This window comes from Parasteatoda tepidariorum, chromosome 5 (assembly GCF_982258835.1).
Source record: "Parasteatoda tepidariorum strain Cologne lab strain chromosome 5, Ptep-v5.0, whole genome shotgun sequence".
Lineage (NCBI taxonomy): Eukaryota > Metazoa > Arthropoda > Arachnida > Araneae > Theridiidae > Parasteatoda > Parasteatoda tepidariorum.
In genome coordinates this window covers 84,316,135-84,337,760 of record NC_141759.1, presented here as the reverse complement: position 1 = coordinate 84,337,760, position 21,626 = coordinate 84,316,135, and the positions used below count along the sequence as shown (strand labels likewise).

Here is a 21,626-nt window from a genome sequence, read left to right as displayed (position 1 = left end):
CGAATAATGTCTTTATTTTATGATGAAACTAATTTTTAATGTACAAATAATATTTACTTTGCGATCTATTTTTATATTGATCATTATTACTGAAAATTCATGTTCTCTTTTGACAAAGCAATTACTTATTGAATAAAATTTATTTTACTTTGTGACATTTGTTAGCGAGACTTGTTTACTGACTTGTTTACTGATGAAAATTTACTTTTTATAAATTAATTATTAAAACTATTATAAAAATCAAATAAAAGAATGTCATTTTTTTAAATACCTATATTATCAATGAAAATATAAAGAGTTATGAAAAAGGGTTAAATAGTTATTCTCTATTAGATTATTTCGGCCTTATAGCTTAGATTTCTTTATAATAATAGACTTCGATGATAGAGAAATTATTACAGATTGGTTCATTAAGTTAATACAATTCCAAAATACATTAGAAGAATTTAGAATTATCTTGTATCTGTCATAATTAACTGATCATTATGGCAAAGGATGTTTGGCACACTCGTAAGCGAAATTTATCTCTTAATAATCACGAATATAAAAATCAAGGAACTCAATTGAATTCGGTAAGTAAAATATTTATAAATGTACGCATGATTTAGTTAATCGAATAATTAGTTGTGAATAATTACTAGAATAATGGTTTAGTTAGTCGAATAATAATTTTTCAAGTAATATATTTTTTTCCTATCAAATTAGTTTGGAAGTTTTCAATTTCATTATTCTTCTCAGTAACGATCGTTAAATTTTGATAATGTTTTTGCTATGCTTAAATACTAATGTGTAACTCTAAAATTGTAAATTGATGTGTGTGTATATATATATATATATATATATATATATATATATATATATATATATATATATATATATATATATATATATATATATATATATATATATATATATATATATATATATATATATATATATATATATATATATATATAAAATTTTCAATTAAACTTCATTCAATTCCAAACTTCATAATAGTCCTATAATTATCTATAGATCAATATCTCCATTAATTGTGTACATGCAACAAAAATATCACTTAAAAATATCCAGCATTTGAAAGATCATGTGTTACAAAACTTTCAAAACTTCACTTCGCTGCACTTTTTATTGTTTATTTTTATTGTTTTTTTTTTTCTTCTTTATTTTTGCAATGATTGACCAATTTTAAGTTTTTGGTGTTTAAACTTTGATTGATTTCAATAGCATGCTAATTTGTTAACCACCACGATAGGTAAACATATCGTATGGCACTGTCAACTGGAGTTACTTAGCACTTTTAGTTGAAGTTAGTTTGTGGTCTTTAAATGATATATGCGTATAAAAACATGCATAATATTAATATTGCAAGATTTTGGCAAAAGGGTTTCCGTTTACTGACGGTTAATCAGTGTGGAAATTATTTATAAATTAGAAGCAATTTGAACTTCTTAGCATCGTTGATCCGTGAAACTCATATTAATAGTTAGACGCAATAATTCGTTTTGTGTCACATATATTTCTAGTAAAATATGACTAAGGATTTTATACAATCTGATTTTTTTTCGACATTGTTATCCTGTGATTAATAGTACAATTGGAGTTACTTTTTCCACCAGTCACGTGTAGTCACAAAGTATCAAAATGTATGTTAGCTGGTGGAACATGCTAAAGTAATGAGAAAAACTATTATTAAGTTTTGATGAAAAGCGACTAAAATAAAAGGAAACAAGTTTATGAAGAGTTTTATGTGGGGTACTTTGCAGTTGCCAAAAACGGCGCCAAAAGTATTTGCAGCATTGCTTGGCAAAAAATTTTAATATTTTAAACAATGACAACTCGGTGATTTTCTAACTGGGAACCAAAGATAAAATTAATGTTTACAATAGACGTTGTTGATGAATGCAGTATTTGATCCACTCTATATTTATGGAAACGAAAAGGTTTTATTTTTTGCCGAATATTTCTCAATAATTTTTTAAACAGCATAATCACTTCACTTAACTAAATAAATGTTCTTTTTTTTCATAAGTTTTTGCTAACAATTATTTGCGAACAACAAATTTTTGCTGACATTGAAATTATATAGCGAGATTATAATAATTTAACTAATATCTAGCATAAATAGGGTTTTTTTTTAAAAGGATATTTAACTACTAATTAATAATTTTTTCATCTGCTTCCAATTTTTTTAGCCTATTTTACAATCACACACTGGATATAAGTAGATATAAGTTGATATAAGTCGTTAAATATTTAAAGGGAACAGTTACTCTGATTGTATGGGTAACTTTGCAGAGCAAGTTTATGATCTTTTAGTGTAAAAGAAAGCAATAAAATGAATTAAAACATTGTAAAGCAACTCCATAAGTCTTCTCCAAATTTCAAAAATAATTTCCTTGTTCCAACTTATTGAGAAGTACACGAATATATTTCTATAAGTCCAAATCTAGACGACAAAACCTCAATTCCCAGTACAAGCGCATTTCCTCCTCTTGAGTATTTACTCACTGACACTGTTGGAATCATTAGTTGTTTATTTTTTTAATGAATATACTAATTTAAATGATACACTTAAGCACCACTTATTGCTAATATCTACTGTTAACAATGCATTCCGACCAGGCTGCAAGCATTACTGAAAAAAATAATTATTAAATAAACTACCTAAAGCTATACCAACTAGATATCCTGATTTCCATACGAAACGTTTTATTTTTTATTCATTTTTCTATGGCACAGTAGTTAGAATGCTGAGAATAACTGGGGTTGAAATCTCCCGTACTTTTTTGAGCCCCTTCTATTTTATAGACCGTTAAATACCAGCTAATGTAACAAATTAGGGATAGTAATGCGAATTGTTGGCCATTTTTTCACTGTCATGCTGTTGGTTTAAAAATTGAGGATCCAAACCACCTTTAACAGCAATATTAACCTTTTAACTTGCTTTTTAATATCAAAAGTTAAGTCTCTAGTTTAACTTAAGCTTTTTGTTGAATGCTAATTTAAAAATATTGTTTATAGAAACAAAAAGTTGGTTCTTTTAAAGAATATTTGAGATCAATCTTCAAGCGAGCTGTTGACGCAAGTTTACCTGAAATTTCAAGATCCAAGTCTTGTACAAAAGTGCTTTGGAAACCAATGATATTTCTTTGTTGTTTAGTGGGGTTCTGTTATCAAACCGGACGCTTTCTGGAATACTATTGGTCATTTCCTACAATTACGTTTGTCGAAAACAGTAATCCTTTCGATATAATTTTTCCTGCAATTACATTCTGTAGTAACAATCAGTAAGTATGTTTTTTTCCTATCTTTCTATACCTATTATTGTAACTAATTTCTATGTACTAAGTACGATCAATTAATAACGATCCAGAAACTATTTCATATAATTTATTTATTGAAACTCAAAAGGACTACCTACATTTGTTGATGTATTCACTGTTCAGCCTTTTTAAGATTTGACTGCAATTTTGTCTAGTTGCGCACACATATACACTTCGGCATTGTCGGCATCTTCACATCTGTTTGAAACCAATATTTATTCAGCACTTTTTGAGTTTATTTAAATTGTAGTTACTGTGAGACAGATCAGAAAAATAAAGAGGATGTCTCTAAACTTCCTACTTGAAGATCCACAGAATTTCCTATGTGGCCTTAGCTGTGTATGGACTATCACTGTTCTATAAAACGGAATGACCCCAAGAGAAAGTTTACTGGAATATTCTAATATCCCTGTAATCTAAGCTTCGTTAATGTTTTCCAATTTGTTGACTCAAGCCCCACAGCTAAGTAAACTTTTGAGATTTGTCTTTCTATTATTTCTCAACTGAAAAATTAACTGAGTGGACGAAGAGTTTCTTCATTGTTACATACATGAAAAGATCTAGGATCTTCTACCTCAGAACAGCAACCTGATTTCGGAAGAATCTACAATATACTAAACAACATAATTTTGTTTTAATGGCATTCCTAGATTGCATCTATTTTAAGGAATGAAATTCGCTTAGCGTTAGAACCTAGATCCTCATCAAAATTTAAAGACAACTCAATCGAAATATGACGTGTTTCCTCCTCTAAAATAAGCAAAAAAGTAAGAGCATGAAGTTTCAAAAGAGAAAATATTTGTGTTCAGGTATAAAAAAATATGTTGTTGAGTTATACATTTATTGTTTTGGTATGTATCATAATTAAGGATCATAAAGGGTATATATAGAATTTGCTGAAAAGTGAAGTTATTTATGTCATACTACTTCATAAGAACTTCAATAAAAACTCATAATTGAACCGGCAACCTCAGAATGGTGCTAAGAGGAGCCAAGAAGATGGAAACTTAACGTAGAATAATGGGTCACAAACTACTTTTAGAGTATGAAAATTGCTATTGCAGGCTTCGATATCACAATGGAAGCAACTACATTATATGCTACTAAACTTCTACCAACACAGCAATTTTTTTTGAAATTAATTATCTCAAAAGTTGTTCTAAGTCGCGTCTGTTGGTGGGTGACATTCCACAGTTTACAACGACGTAAAAACGATTCCTGGACACACCCGAAGATTCAAGGTTAGGATATGTTGTCTGCCAAATTAACTAGAAGCTGTGCTATGTATACCAGCAACAATGTCCCGGTATTTTGTTGCATACACCCTGTGTGTTTATATGTTTATATACAAAGCTCATATATGCGTTTTCGAAACTCTCATCGTGGTTTTCAATCCCATGGCCTATGCTAAATTTTCGTTTTATTAATAATTCATATCAACACTTTGTCTTTTGAATTTTTGAACACTCTTTGCACTATGCGAAAATCTTATTTTATTTAAATATATTGCGGGATTGAATTAATTTTCAAAAATTTCTACAAGCATGAGATTAGTAATTGATGCTGAAAATAATAACAAAGTTCAATAATAAAAAAAAAGTGGTTCAATTCTTGCACTTAAAAATTTTTTATTTCAAATTTTCTATATTCTAGGATAAGTCGCCAAGTTTATTGCAAGAAAAATGGTAGTTCTTGCCAATTTGAAGAAAACAGAAAACTCTTTTGTAAAAAATATCCAAGATATTGCTATATTCCTAATAAAATCTACACCGGGGTGAGTATTTATATTTATTAAGTCTATGGCAGCCGATAAGATTATAAACATTGGGGTCAGTGTTTCTAGAAAAAATTAAGAGAATTTTTCGGTGGTGATTAAAGTTTAGTACTAATCAGATGCTTCTTGCGTTTTTCATTTAAAGCCTAATAAAAAATAAGTTAGATCCTTGTTTTTAATATACTTGAAAAATGTAGTTTTCAAAAATTCTATTTTATTTCAGTTTATTTTTTCAAAACTTTTTTTGTCGCGATGATTTAGGTAATTTTTTCAATCAACTTGAGACAGGCTAAACTTAGAGTTTTTCACAGAATTAATTAAATTAATTTTCTAAAATGTTTTTGCCTGAATCCTCTACAATTGTAGAATTTTTAATTTCAAAAAGTTAGAATTTTCAAATTTAAAATTTAAGAAATTAAATTTTGTCGTATAAAGGAAATTAAAAATAATCCTGTAGTAATAATCTTGTTGTGTGTAGAAATCTTGTTATTATGTACTACATTTGTATATACGCGTTAATGTGTATTACATATTTACGGGGGAAGGTGTGTATGAGGTCCACATAGACCACAAACAATTTGCAAAGGAAATTTCTTGTATGCTAACAATCTTGACCTGTCCTTCTTATTAATAGTCAAATTTTATACATTAATGATTGAAGTTTTCTATGCATCAAAAAAAGGAAAATGCATTGTTTGCCTCCCTCGATTTTCAATTACATTCTATTTGTGACGATTTGTAGAGAGATAAAAAGGGGAAAAATGTAACGTTCTTTACTATCTATATAACAATTTATAACTATTCCATTGTATGAGTTACTTCTTTATCCAACATAACTTATCCAACATATTATTCAGTACACAACTGAAATGAGAGTCGACAATTATTACTGAAGGATATGACAGGTTTTTCGAAGGCTTTAAAACAATACAAATTTTAGAATGAGACTTAAGACACCACGAGCGTTTTCGTACTCATTCAAAGACAGTTTGCGAGAAGTATATAAAATAAAATAAGAAATTAAGAAAAAACTATCAAAAATAATTTACAGCTATGTAAAATAAGGAGACAAAATATTTAAAAATCATTTTTATATGCTTTTTTTCAAACATATTTTATTTAACACTCACACCTGAATTTATTCAAAATTTAAAACAAAATCAATATGTGTTCATGATATTTATGGAATCCTTTATATTTTGCAGCATTAAATATGAATTCAACGAGAATAAAAATCGGCTCTTAGGGTCATAATAATTGACCCAATATATTGTGAGAAGGATATACATGTGCATATTGTAACAAATATTGATTTCTTCTTAGGTTCCGTCTGATGAAGACATACATGAAAGGATGATCACCATTTCTTGGGAAGATGCTGTTGAAGGAACCTCTAACGAAAATTTGATAGATGATTGTTATAAAGAGGATGACGAAAATAAAACGATTTGCTCGTAAAAGAAATATTTTTTGAAACATTCAATTTTTTGTTTCTATATAGTGCTTTTATCTGCAGATTATGGTGCTGCTGTTGAAGTGCACCAGAGTGCACTTCAACAGCATTCAAGGAAATTACCATCGGACCGAAAGCGATTTAATTTGGCGTACCAACTAGAAGATTGGCATTAGAATATTCCACAACGAAACGTTCAAGCTGGATGAGCAATAAGCGGAATGGAATTTTTCGGATTAGCTAAGAGTCAGCCATTATTCTTAATTTAATTATGGGCGATTCAATTTTTAAATATTTTAAAGATGACATCAACGGTATTTGTTAGCCTATAGCTCTATTTGATAAAAAAAACATATTGCTCGACGATAATATTTAATTACTTGTTTTTCGCCATCTTATATGTCAATGTACAGCATTTACTTGGTAGCATCATGGACTACGTCACCAAACTAATATTTTTAAAGATATCTTTTATCATATGTTTATTTTGTTTATAGTTATTCTATTAAAATGTGTAATAATTTAAAATCAACGGTAATTAAAATTAAAAAATAGTTATATAATTAAAATCAAAATTATTAAAGAAATATATATATGTAAAATATTCTGCTTTTAATTTTTTTTTTTTTTCAGGATCCGCCGGTTCCCTCTAGTCTTGAAAGCCAACAATCCAAGCTTTTGTTTCACTGTTGATTCCCAAATGAATGAACCATATGCAACAGACGATATCTATCCTAATACCTTCGGTATGAAATTTTTAAAAATTACTGTATCTGTCACTGATTAATAATTTAATAAAAGACATCTAGAGGCTGAAAACCTACCATTTACGTGAAATAGTAGAACGAGTTGAAACCGTTTACGACGTAACAACGGTTTAGAGAACCGTTTAATTTCCAGAAATAAAGCAATACTAACAATAAAAAAATTAAAGATATAAATGTATGTTAAAAATATTTTAACAATGCATGCTAAAAAAATAATTTCTGTTTGCCATGACATCTGTTTCAAGTAACCCAAAAGTATGAGTAACTTCTGTTACTCCCTAAGGTACCATATTGCTATGTTTTCGTACCTCTTTTCAACTTTTTTTAGAACCTTTTAACTGCAAAATTTTATTAGTTTAAATTTTACTGTATCTTGTTTTGGTTATTTTAGCTTATTATATCCTAATGCGTACATACCCAGAAGATTACTTCTTTTATGATGATGAAGTTCTGATCTACGCTGCAGTCCACAATCGCAAGCATCTGGTTAATCCTTATACAGAAGGAGTTACACTCAAAGGCGGATATCGATACTCATTTTTTGTTTCGATGGTAAGAAACATTTTTTTACCATTCATATAATATCTAAACATTTTTCCAATTCCGTATATATAGACAAAATTATAGTTTTCTCCAAGCAAACAAGAGTTTTAACCCATGCAATCACTCTAGAAAATTTAATGGATCGCAACTGCAAGCTCATTTTTATATTTTTATGATAGCGGCTTTCCAAAATTGTTCTATTTGTATACATACGAGATTTGCTCTGTGATTCATGAAAAAAAGGTTCAAACTTATATTCTTTTCTAAGCCGACCAGTCTGAAAGGTGGTCTTATGACCACCTTTCAGACTGGTCGGCTGACCTCATCTCAAAAAGGTCTAGGGATCGAATCTCGCCGTTTCGGGTACGGATGTCATTTTTGTCTGTGCGTTCTGTCTGTCTTTCTTCTTCTGTAGGGGGGGACATTGATCCATCTATATGGTGCCCTGGAGAAAGGGATTAACAATACCGTCTGTTAAGTACCTCGATGGCATATAGTTTCGAAATGTAGTGGGCATTGGAAGTAATAAAATATTATTTTCGAACAAAGAGTAATTATACGAAACCGAATAAAGACTTCTGAAATAATCTACTACATGACTGGTGCTTACGGTAGTTTTCTACATTTTGGGAGCTATGGAACCCAGCAATACGCTCGGTGGCTGAGTGGTAGCGCTTTGCGCTCCCGTGGCACACGTCCTGAGTTCGATCCTCGGGCCGGGCAAGGTTGACTCAACCTTTCATACCTTCAGTGGGTCGATAAATGAGTACCAAGCCTGCTCTGGAACTAAACACTGGAGGTGCTATGTTCGGCTGACCACCTGACCGGAACATCTGCACTCCAGAGCCGGAGGTCAAGAAAACTGAGATTGTCACAGTAGGCCTTGGCCCTCTTTGGACGGTCGAGCCACTGAGTTTAGAGTTTTAGAATCCAGAAATCTTGCATATAACGTTTTGCCAATTGACGAAGAGTCTTGTGAACAAGAAAAGCAAAATTATTTTAGTCTGCGTCAAGTACAGGGTCGCTTAGGCAACACGTGTTTGGATTTTAATCCTCAAACCCAGTGATTCTCAACCTTTTCTTTGCGGCGGCACACTTTTAACGATTTCAAAATTTGACGGCACACAATGAAAAAAATTAGTTTAAAAGTTGTTTACTTAACTATAATGCACTGTGTTAAATAGTTTGTGATAGTAATTTTGAATGTGAAATAAAATAATATGTACTACAAAAGCACGTTTATTAAGGGATTAATTATTTCTTTCGACTAATTTTATAATAGTTAATAAGTTATTTATTTTTTTGCTAATTATTAATTGTTAGCTTGTTCTCGATTGTTATTAACTGTTAGTTTCTAACATTAATTATTATTTTTTTGTGATTTCTTGTTAATTAGTTTTATTGCTAATTATTAATTGTTAGCTTATTTTTTGTTAGTTATTCCTTGTTAATTTTATTTTAGAATTATAAATTGCATAGCTTACTTTAATGATTAGCATTTAATTCCGTTTGAAAGCTAATATTTAGCTTTGTTTCTTTTGTTAATTAATAATTTTAATTGTCATTAAGTTTTCTACTCATTTCAACATTTTTTGTCAAAGACAATTTAATCTCTTCCTTCTTATTTTAAGATTTTCAGAGACAAGACAATCACCGACAAAGATGTTCACGCGGTTAAAGCGTGGAAAAATTATAAAAGTATATAAAGAAAAGTGTATTTATATAATATTATATATATATACACTTTTCTTTAATTTAAACTTCACTCGCAGTATAAAAGAAAACATTATAATTTTCATTGTATCATTTCTAATATTTGGCGGCACATTTTAAGAATTTGGTGGCACACAAAAGTGCCGCGGCACAGTGGTTGAGAATCATTGCTCTAACCGTTAGCACTGGCATCCTCCATTCTTTTCAGTGCTGCAGTACTGAGAAGCAGAGGAATTTCTGTACAATTTATTTGAAGGTCTTTACGTTTGCAGGGTTAAAATGTCTCTATTTCACCTTAGACAAGGCCTTATCAAAACCTTTTATTTTCTTCGACATATTGGAGAATTATGAAATTTAGATAACATTTAAATTACCAGAATTGGAGAAAATTAAACAGTTTCAAAAGTACTTGAATTCCGATAAAAAAAAATTTAAAAATGTCCTACATATGCAGTATATGCAATATCAGTAGGATTTCATATAGTGTCATTTTTACAAGGTTAAATTGCATAATTCTTTGTTGACAAGAAATATTTTACAGAATATTTACGCAGAGAGGTTTCGAATTTTTTTCGTTGCAAAACATCACAAATTTATTAAAGAAAGAAACATTTTCCCATTTTGTAATTCAAGAATAAAGAATTGTTTTCATAAGTATTTCAATTATCATTTAGTATCATTAGGTTTTGTGAAATTCTGGCAATCATGTTATGAAAACAGTTATATCTTCCTCTCTCTCTCTCTCTCTCTCTCTCTCTCCCTCTCTCTCTCTCTCTCTCTATCTCTATCTCTATCTTCATCTCTCTCTCTCTCTCTCTGATTAAAATCGAAGACAAAATCTCAAAAAACAATTTCTTTAGTACAAAAACATGAGATTGAGAAATATTTATTTTATCATTTCGCAATCAAATGATTTTGTAATGTTATATTGTGCTTTAAGTGACTTTTCCTTAAATTATTGAAAATAGAAAGAGTTTGATGAAAGGCATTACTTAAGAAAAAGGCAAAAGAAAAGAAAAGAAAAAGAAAATCAAGCACAATACACAATTTTCTCACATAAATAATGATTTCTATTCCCGGCGTTTAAATTGTTATAATGTCATTGATATTAAAATGAGATAATTTAAAACAGAAAGATAATTTCGAAGCTTTACATTTTAAAATTTAAACGTTACATTACTTACTAGTTCCGATAGAAGCCCCCGTATCTTTGTTTTTTACCTATATTTCCCGTGCAATTCATTTTGAATGGAAAAAAAAGTCGGATGTCTTTACTCTAAAATTGAATGCATTAATTATTTTTTTATGTAAAAAAAAATTGAAAGACATCGCTCTGGAATTTAAAGTATTAATTATTTTTATGTACAAAAGAAAATTGAAAGACTTCTCTCTGGAATTGAACATATTAATTATTTCATATGATATTGAAATCAGGAATCTTCTCCCTGGAATTGAATGCATTAATTATTTTTATACGAAAAAGTAAAATTGGAGTTTTCTCCCTAGAATTGAATGAATTATTTTCACTGTAATTGAATTAAGATTTATTGATATTTTAAATTATTAAGTGGCAAATTTTATTTATTATTGTTACTTTAAATAATTGGGGTTTCTTGTTGTTGTTACTTCAAGATTTGGGTTTCTTTTTTTAATGTATAAAAAATGTAATCTGTAATGGAACAAATGCCTTTCAATTATTCAAGGAAAAGTCGCTTGGAGCACAATATAACATTACAAAATTATCTGTTTGCGAAATGATGCAATAAATATTTTAGTACTAAAGAAATAGTTTCTCGATATTTCGTTTTCGATTTTCATCAGATATAGGAACATAGAAAGATAGAACCGTTTTATAAAAATTGCTTACGGGATGTTTACAGAATTTTATGAATTGAATGATAGTTGAGATAATTATAAAAACAAAGCTTTAATTTTGAAAGACAAAATGTGAAAATATTTCTTTCTGTAATAAATCTGTAATGTTCTCCTGGTTTAAAACAAAAGAATTTGATACCCCTTCTCCGTAAATACTCTGGAAAAGAATACTTTTCTTCTAAGAATTATAGACGAAAAACTCCTGATTTTCTTTTCTATATCAAAATAATTAATAAATTTAATGACAGAGAAAATACTCCCAATTTTATTTTTAAATTAAAGTAATTAATACATTTAATTCCAGTGAAAGGACTTACGAATTTCATTAACTTATAAAAATATTTAATGCATTCAATTTCAGAGGGAAGACATCCGACTTCCTATTCCATATAAAACGAATTGCACTGATTATATCGGTTTATAGAGAAAAAACTCCCAATTTTATTTTCAAATTAAAGTAATTAATACATTCAATTCCAGTGAAAAGACTTACAAATTTCTTTAACTTATAAAAATATTTAATGCATTCAATTTCAGAGGGAAGACATCCGACTTCCTATTCCATATAAAACGAATTGCACTGATTATATCGGTTTATAGAGAAAAAATTCCCAATTTTATTTTCAAATTAAAGTAATTAATACATTCAATTCCAGTGAAAAGACTTACGAATTTCTTTAACTTATAAAAATATTTAATGCATTCAATTTCAGAGGGAAGACATCCGACTTCCTATTCCATATAAAACGAATTGCACTGATTATATCGGTTTGTAGAGAAAAAATTCCCAATTTTATTTTCAAATTAAAGTAATTAATACATTCAATTCCAGTGAAAAGACTTACGAATTTCTTTAACTTATAAAAATATTTAATGCATTCAATTTCAGAGGGAAGACATCCGACTTCCTATTCCATATAAAACGAATTGCACTGATTATATCGGTTTGTAGAGAAAAAATTCCCAATTTTATTTTCAAATTAAAGTAATTAATACATTCAATTCCAGTGAAAAGACTTACGAATTTCTTTAACTTATAAAAATATTTAATACATTCAATTTCAGAGGGAAGACATCCGACTTCCTATTCCATATAAAACGAATTGCACTGATTATATCGGTTTATAGAGAAAAAATTCCCAATTTTATTTTCAAATTAAAGTAATTAATATATTCAATTCCAGTGAAAAGACTTACGAATTTCTTTAACTTATAAAAATATTTAATGCATTCAATTTCAGAGGGAAGACATCCGACTTCCTATTCCAAATAAAACGAATTGCACTGATTATATCGGTTTATAGAGAAAAAATTCCCAATTTTATTTTCAAATTAAAGTAATTAATACATTCAATTCCAGTGAAAAGACTTACGAATTTCTTTAACTTATAAAAATATTTAATGCATTCAATTTCAGAGGGAAGACATCCGACTTCCTATTCCATATAAAACGAATTGCACTGATTATATCGGTTTGTAGAGAAAAAATTCCCAATTTTATTTTCAAATTAAAGTAATTAATACATTCAATTCCAGTGAAAAGACTTACGAATTTCTTTAACTTATAAAAATATTTAATGCATTCAATTTCAGAGGGAAGACATCCGACTTCCTATTCCATATAAAACGAATTGCACTGATTATATCGGTTTATAGAGAAAAAACTCCCAATTTTATTTTCAAATTAAAGTAATTAATACATTCAATTCCAGTGAAAAGACTTACAAATTTCTTTAACTTATAAAAATATTTAATGCATTCAATTTCAGAGGGAAGACATCCGACTTCCTATTCCATATAAAACGAATTGCACTGATTATATCGGTTTATAGAGAAAAAATTCCCAATTTTATTTTCAAATTAAAGTAATTAATACATTCAATTCCAGTGAAAAGACTTACGAATTTCTTTAACTTATAAAAATATTTAATGCATTCAATTTCAGAGGGAAGACATCCGACTTCCTATTCCATATAAAACGAATTGCACTGATTATATCGGTTTGTAGAGAAAAAATTCCCAATTTTATTTTCAAATTAAAGTAATTAATACATTCAATTCCAGTGAAAAGACTTACGAATTTCTTTAACTTATAAAAATATTTAATGCATTCAATTTCAGAGGGAAGACATCCGACTTCCTATTCCATATAAAACGAATTGCACTGATTATATCGGTTTGTAGAGAAAAAATTCCCAATTTTATTTTCAAATTAAAGTAATTAATACATTCAATTCCAGTGAAAAGACTTACGAATTTCTTTAACTTATAAAAATATTTAATACATTCAATTTCAGAGGGAAGACATCCGACTTCCTATTCCATATAAAACGAATTGCACTGATTATATCGGTTTATAGAGAAAAAATTCCCAATTTTATTTTCAAATTAAAGTAATTAATATATTCAATTCCAGTGAAAAGACTTACGAATTTCTTTAACTTATAAAAATATTTAATGCATTCAATTTCAGAGGGAAGACATCCGACTTCCTATTCCAAATAAAACGAATTGCACTGATTATATCGGTTTATAGAGAAAAAATTCCCAATTTTATTTTCAAATTAAAGTAATTAATACATTCAATTCCAGTGAAAAGACTTACGAATTTCTTTAACTTATAAAAATATTTAATGCATTCAATTTCAGAGGGAAGACATCCGACTTCCTATTCCATATAAAACGAATTGCACTGATTATATCGGTTTGTAGAGAAAAAATTCCCAATTTTATTTTCAAATTAAAGTAATTAATACATTCAATTCCAGTGAAAAGACTTACGAATTTCTTTAACTTATAAAAATATTTAATGCATTCAATTTCAGAGGGAAGACATCCGACTTCCTATTCCATATAAAACGAATTGCACTGATTATATCGGTTTATAGAGAAAAAATTCCCAATTTTATTTTCAAATTAAAGTAATTAATACATTCAATTCCAGTGAAAAGACTTACGAATTTCTTTAACTTATAAAAATATTTAATGCATTCAATTTCAGAGGGAAGACATCCGACTTCCTATTCCATATAAAACGAATTGCACTGATTATATCGGTTTGTAGAGAAAAAACTCCCAATTTAATTTTCAAATTAAAGTAATTAATACATTCAATTCCAGTGAAAAGACTTACGAATTTCATTAACTTATAAAAATATTTAATGCATTCAATTTCAGAGAGAAGACATCCGACTTCCTTTTCCATATAAAACGAATTGCACTGATTATATTGGTTTGTGGAGAAAAAACAAAGGTACGGGACCTCTATCGGAACAAGTAAGTAATGTAACATTCATATTTTAAAATGTAGAGCTGAAAAGCTACCTTTCTGGTTTTAAATACTCTCATATTTCAATATTAATGATATTATAACCATGTGAATGTCAGTAGTAAAAATTATTATTTGCCTGAGAAAATTGTGTAATGATTTTCTTTTTTTTTTCTTATTATTATTGAAAAATTAAAATAGGCTACTGAAACAGAAAATATTGTTAATAATGAATTAAACGTCAATTAGATATTTTTTGGTTAGCTGACGCAAGCAAAAAGTTGCCAAAAAAATTCTGACCTGTATCAACTATTTTTCTTTTTTATTATGTTTATTTTTTAAACACATAAGAATTAAATGAAATAAAAAACATTAAATTAAATAAAATAGTTAAATAAAATTTTAAAAAAGTATTAAAAAATACCTAAAATAAGCCCGATTTAAAATAAAGTACCATCAATTGGTTTCAAAAGTTCAACTTTCATTATAAATTCTGAAATTGTGTAACAAAATATTTGCTTCATTAATCAATTTTCTATCATTCTATTCAACTTTCTTTCATCAAGTAAGTGCCTCATGTATATATATATATATATATATATATATATATATATATATATTATTAAGAGATTATCCAGATATATTATCAAGAGATTATTTTAAAAATTAAAATTTTAGCTAAATACATGCTTCTAATAATCAAAATTTTTGATGATAAGAGACAACGAAAAGAAAATATTGCTGCCAAAGAAAATATTGCTACAAAAAAAAAGAAAATATTGCTCAAATAAACTTTGTAAAAATAAATTTCCTGTGATTCATTATATCTATTATTTAAAACTTAATTAAATTTCCATGAATTTAAAAGTCCATAATCGGTATTTTTTCAGGCATGCATTGAGTATTGTAAATTAAGAAAACTTAAATCGAATGACATGTGCATTGATGAGTTTACCTGGTACGCTCCTCATCAAGAAATGCTATGTAGTTTTGGTAAGTCAAGTTAGTATTTACATTTCACACTTAGATTGTATAGAGATATTAATAAGTCTTTGTGATTTGCATTCTGAAGGAACACTGTAAAAATCCCAAATAAAATTACGGTAAAAAGAACCTGGCCTGAAGGTTATTTTTAATGGTAAAATTCCTTTTTATCAAAACATGTGTTGAGAAACAAAAAATGTGATAAACCATAATTCTTACAGTAATGAAAATTACTGTGAAAATTACAGCATAATTCATTTATTTGGAAACTATATGGATAAATACGGACAGCTACCAAAAACAACATGTACCGAAATTAATTATCTCTAAAAAATGTACTTTTTGCCAACTTTAAATGACTTTCAAGGTTAGAAGGCATGGAGAAAAAAACAATTACAATCCAAGGCGTAACATCTAATCGTCAAAAATAAAACACCACCCCTAGACATTTTTTTCTGTTGGAGTATATGAGAAAAAATGTTGCTGTATATGAGAGTAGACGCTAACAGAATATTTATTAATAGACGACATGTCTACGACATTAATTTCAACCTTCTGTAATGAAAAAAAGTAAAATTGTGCCAAAGAACAACATTCTTTATATGCTATTTCCGAAGGTTTTTTAGGATGTTCTTATTACTGCACTCTTATGTTGCTACCTTTTTGAAGTAAAATATTTTATTTTGTTGAATTTCATTTTTTCAAAACTTATTGAGTAAAGATTATTAAAATATATGCTCGTATGTTACAAGATTTAATGAAAAGCTATAAGAAATAATATCTAACTAGGAGGCTCCGCCCCCTGCTCGCTAACGCTCGCCAACCCCCGAGAATTGCTACGCAATCCTATGTGGTACATGCCGTGAACCATGGCTCGCTGCGCTCGCTCGCCAATGAACACAATGTTCTAGCACAAAGACATAATATATAATCATCAAAGACATAGTATTTTATCATCAAAGACATAGTATTGTACATATGTAGAAGAATTCTACCAATGTTCTTATCGGCTTTTAAAAAAGTATATTAGCTATTTAGATTGTACATGGTGAAAAAATCAAAACATTAGCTAAATAAGAAACATATTAGCAAAATAAATTATCAAATATTGCTTCACTAATATTCTGCATTTTAAAGCGTGAAAATTCAATGCATAAATAAACGCGAAATATAAAAAAATTCAATGCATTCAATACAAACACTTAAACGTTTTTTAGACGTTTAGGTAGCTCCCAGTAGAAAAATATCAATTCAACAGCGGCCTTTTGAAGCATTCTCACTTCAATTAATTAATTAATTCCTAATTGAGTTTAAATTAAATATTGTCATGTTTTTAGTGCATGAATCTGAATTGAACAACCTGATAATGCTCACTCTGGTTATTGTTATCCGGTTGCTCACTACGTGCTCTTGCGCGCAGAAACCTAACAATTAAAAATGAAAACTGTTGCCAGCGCGAGAAAAGAAATATCATCGGTTTTATTGATACATACATACATACGTACGTATTAGCGTTTTATATAATATAGATAGATAGATACTCTGCGCTTGTTTGTCATACATAAAATTATTTACAATTGAGATAAACATAAGTAGCTCAAAAAAAAGGAGAATTCTGACTTCAAATAACTTTTAATGTTTCTGAAAGTGCCTGGAGCAGCACTTTGCATACTGTTTAAAAATGTTTACCGTCAAATAATGTAAAAATAAACTTTTCTGTCTCTTTTTTTTAAAATAAAATAATAGGTGATACGTCAGCAACGAATAAAATGATCAAAGACTGTCACCGAGAATGCCAACCAGCGTGCCTGTAAGTTTCATATTTAATAATCAACCTATTTATTTGCCACTACTTATGTAGATATTATGTCTTTTCAAGTTATTTATCATGCATTTATACAAGACAGTTATATATGAAGTTTCCTTCAGATCAACGAAGAGTAACGATTTGATTGATGGAATTTGATATTCCAATTATATACATTATATGGGCCCTGAGGATTAAACTAGGCTAGAATATGCATATTTCTTATTTCGAACATCAGAGAGAAGGGCTCTGTAAAACAACAAAAATTCGGATAGTATCGATGAAACTTACTTTAATTATAGCATAAGTTAAATGCACATTCTATCTCCTTCCAATGAGATGAACCGGCTTGGAATCTCATCTACGACTTGTCGATTCAAAATTCACTCCCGACTCGCACTAACCAGAATGCTGACGAAAAATACCCTCAGAGATGGACGGATCAGGGATTAGAGTCTCCTTGTTGTCAGGCAAACCATGGGAGGGTTTCGTGGTTTTTCTTTTTAATATAACGCAAATGCGGGCTAGTTCCATTAAAAACTCTTCTTCGAAAGCAAATTTCTCCCGATACTTGATCTAGGAGTTCACTTGTCTTCTGAATCGAGTTCAAAATTACAAAGCTACGGAGTTCAACATTGGTGTCTTGAACTCATCATTGGGTCGGCTCAAAATTGGAACGGCTGTTACAAAAAACATTATTCCGAGCTTCATGATGGCTCAGGGGATAGAGTGTTCTCTTTCCAATGTGGTGAACCGGATTCGAATCCCAGTGATGGCTGATCAATATGAATTCCGCATCCGGCTTGCGCCGACCACAGTGCTGACGTAAAATATCCGTAAAAATAAATAAATAACAAGCGTTAACCTCGCAGACCTTAATACCGGCTTAAAATATCCTAAGTGTAGACAGAGTGAGAGTTAGAGCGACGGCATTGTACTAGCACGACAGCAGGAACGCACTAAGAAATAGTATGTGTGGTGAAAACTACCAAATAATGGAAAATTTAATTTGTTTCATGCACTATGAGAGCACCATAAGATACATAATTTTAGTGTCTTGTCTAAATAAAATGTTTCCAGGCCGTAAAAAATTTTAAAAAATCTATAGAAACTTAACTGATAAATATTAAGGGAATTGAGACAGACTACAAACATTAAACCCTGTTTGATTGCCGTCGGAAGCAAAAAGCCACTATAAAAAATAAACTCTAAATGCCATCAGGCATTCTAACTGGTTTTTACATACTATTTTCCATCTTCTTTATTTGTGTTTTAACATAATTTAGTAATTTTTTTTTTGTTCTTTTAATAAAAATCCTACTAAGTACACTTTCTCTTACCTCATTTTTTAAAAAAAAAGTTATGACTATTCATTGAAATCGGTTATTACAAATCATCCTGATTAAATTGATCAAATACTTAAGACCCTGATTAAAACAAATACATTTTAAAAATCAGTATAAAAAGTTTCAACTATCTCTAGTTAAAACCAGTCACCACAAATCCATACATTTACTGATCTGAATAATTAAGTCCAAAGCGTAAAACTGCTGTTATTGATGAAACTCTCCGTATTTGTGGATTTCCTAATGGAAAAGACAATATTTTAAATTTTTTATGTCATTGCTGTTTTTTTTTATCATTTTGTTTATTTTAATAAAACTGTATACATTTTTTAAAGGGAACAGAAATATGAAGCTCAATATGAGGAAGTTGAATTTGGAAGCCGTTTGGTAACTGAAATTTTAATCACATTTTGCTTAAACATAAATTCGAATTAGTATACTTATAGGATTATAGGGTTTTATTATAGGATTATAGGACTTATAGGATTTCAGTTTCTACTTACCCGTAGGAGCTTACTCCACGCATTTTGATGGAGAACTGAAAGCCATTCAGGTGGCCCTTCAACAACTATCTTTGATACAGAACTCTTTCAAGAAAGCAGTTATCCTTTCAGATTTAACTTCAGCAATGCAGGCCATCTCCTCTTATCAAGAGTGTAAGAGCATGTTAGTCAAGCAGTGCCAGGAAGTCATAAAAGAACTTTCCCACAAGATATTCTTTCAATGGGTACCCTCACACTGCGGTATTTATGGAAAAGAGATGGCAGATATGCTTGCCAAAAGAGGAGTTGCGGTTCTACACAAGCCCAAAACTGAAGCAAGCCTCCATTCCATTAAACTGCTGACATCACTCATTTATCAAAAGACTTTTAGTAATTTTGCCACTCGGGCTTGCGATGGCAAGCCTTGGAGTGTTCTTTTAACAAATTCAGCTTTTATTCCTGACCACCCGCGATCACTTGCAGTTGCAGCTTTTAGACTATTAACGGGGCATGACTGCTTGCAGAATCATTTATTTCGCATTGGACTAGCCGATTCACTTTGTGTGTTACATGTGATAGTGGACGGCCAATGACGGCAGAACATTTGGACGAGTGCGAAGCACTGACAGATTTTTCTTGTATAATTTTTTCAACGCTATTGGCAAGGAAGAAGTTTAGTGGCCTAACGGCTAATGTAACTAGCATTTGACAAATAAATAAAATTAAGAAAATATATACTTGTAGATATCCTTATAATAGCTCTTACTTTGGTATTCTTCTAATATACAGGGTAACAAAAAAATATAGGGATCATTTTTGAATGTTTATATTTCCAAAATTTATTACATAAACTCAGCGATGCTTCTCAATATGTCGACCTCCGGCATAATAGATTTGCCTACAACGCTTTGGCCAGGATTTTAAAGCCCGCAAAATGATTTCCTGGGGGATTTTCTTCACCTCTTCTCTAATAGCTCTTTGAAGGCCTCTCAATGTAGAAATTCTTCGCTTATTCATTTTGTTTTTCAGATGTCCCCATAGGAAATAGTCGCATGGTGCAGCATCAGGACTGTTTGGAATCCATTGTTCTGGTCTCAGGAATTGCACTTGCTGATCTGTTAGGAATTTCTGGGTGACTTTAGATGCATGCGATGGGGCAGAGTCCTGATGGAACACAGCATCACCATTAGGGTACAATCTGCAGTAATCATCCTTAAGAAAGGGCTTTAATATCTTCTGTATAAAATACTCAGAATTTATTTTGGCCCCAGGTTTCAAAAACCGAGGTTTGGTCACACCATGGGCAGATATGCCCATCCAAACCATTACGTCTTTGGGATGAGGCACCGTGGTTGATGGTGTCAAGTCTCGCCGGTTCTGCCCGCGACTAAGATATTGAACTTCAGATTTAGCATTGGTATCAGATAAATAGATCCAAGCTTCATCAGTTGTAATGAACTTTCACCATCTGTCCTTACGGTGAAGCTTGTAGAGGAGCCATGAACGTTGCCTCCTAATCTGCACCGATCTCTCACTTAAATGATGACATTTAGGTTTTTTATGGCATTTTTTCTTCAACTTTTGTTTTAGTTGATAGCTTACAACTTGCTGATTCACGTTAAGAGCTTTAGCCATGCTTGCCTGTGTTGGTGGATCCGGTTTTGATGTCATCTTATCAAGCTTCTGCAAATCTGATTTCTTCAATTTGCTTGGCCGTCCACTTCTTTTTGGTTTTGCATTATTTTGCATCGATCCGAGTTTTGAATTCTTGATGAGACTGATATGGCTGAGTGAAATCGCAATACCTTTCTTTTTAAAATGGGTTTGTATAATCTTGTGGCTCCAGCGAAGTTCTAAAAATGCTTGTACTTGACCAATTAGCTTTTTGTCAAATTTCTTCAAAGGCATTTTTGTGATTTTATGAAATAGTATTGCAATTGAAAGTCTAATAGCAGAGCTTTAGATCAGTAAGCTATATATGTAAAAAGGTTTTAAAACTTTAGTGGTAGATAGCCACAAAAGTGATCCCTATACTTTTTTGTTACCCTGTATTCTAATATTATAAGAATACCTTGTTATTAATACAAGTATACAATTTTAAATATAATAGTACTTATTTTAGTTTAATTCTAAAGCCGGCCAGGAACGGCGGTGGTTGTCTCTGACTGCGAAGCCAATGGCGGCGGATCTGAATCCCGCTCAGAGCATTCCATTTCTCTGTGTGATGTCCTTTGTTGGGTGGTGTGTGTATGTAGTCCAGCCTATGAATTGGGTATCTGTGGCAGAGT

General features: G+C 30.1%; 2 protein-coding genes across 2 annotated transcripts; both read left to right on the top strand.

The window, feature by feature from the left end:
- The first annotated feature begins 485 nt into the window (after positions 1-485).
- On the top strand, positions 486-20,118 carry LOC139426566 (uncharacterized). The gene is made up of 8 exons (XM_087162889.1): positions 486-572; positions 6,424-6,554; positions 7,187-7,299; positions 7,712-7,872; positions 14,629-14,727; positions 15,610-15,712; positions 17,450-17,513; positions 19,192-20,118. Exons 1-8 carry the CDS (start codon positions 486-488, stop codon positions 19,289-19,291), a joined length of 858 nt encoding a protein of 285 aa, XP_087019015.1. The 3' UTR covers positions 19,292-20,118.
- Positions 19,485-19,931, top strand: LOC147809619 (uncharacterized). Its single transcript, XM_087162888.1, has one exon. The coding sequence runs from the start codon at positions 19,485-19,487 to the stop codon at positions 19,929-19,931; it is 447 nt and encodes a 148-aa protein (XP_087019014.1).
- Positions 20,119-21,626: the final 1,508 nt, after the last annotated feature.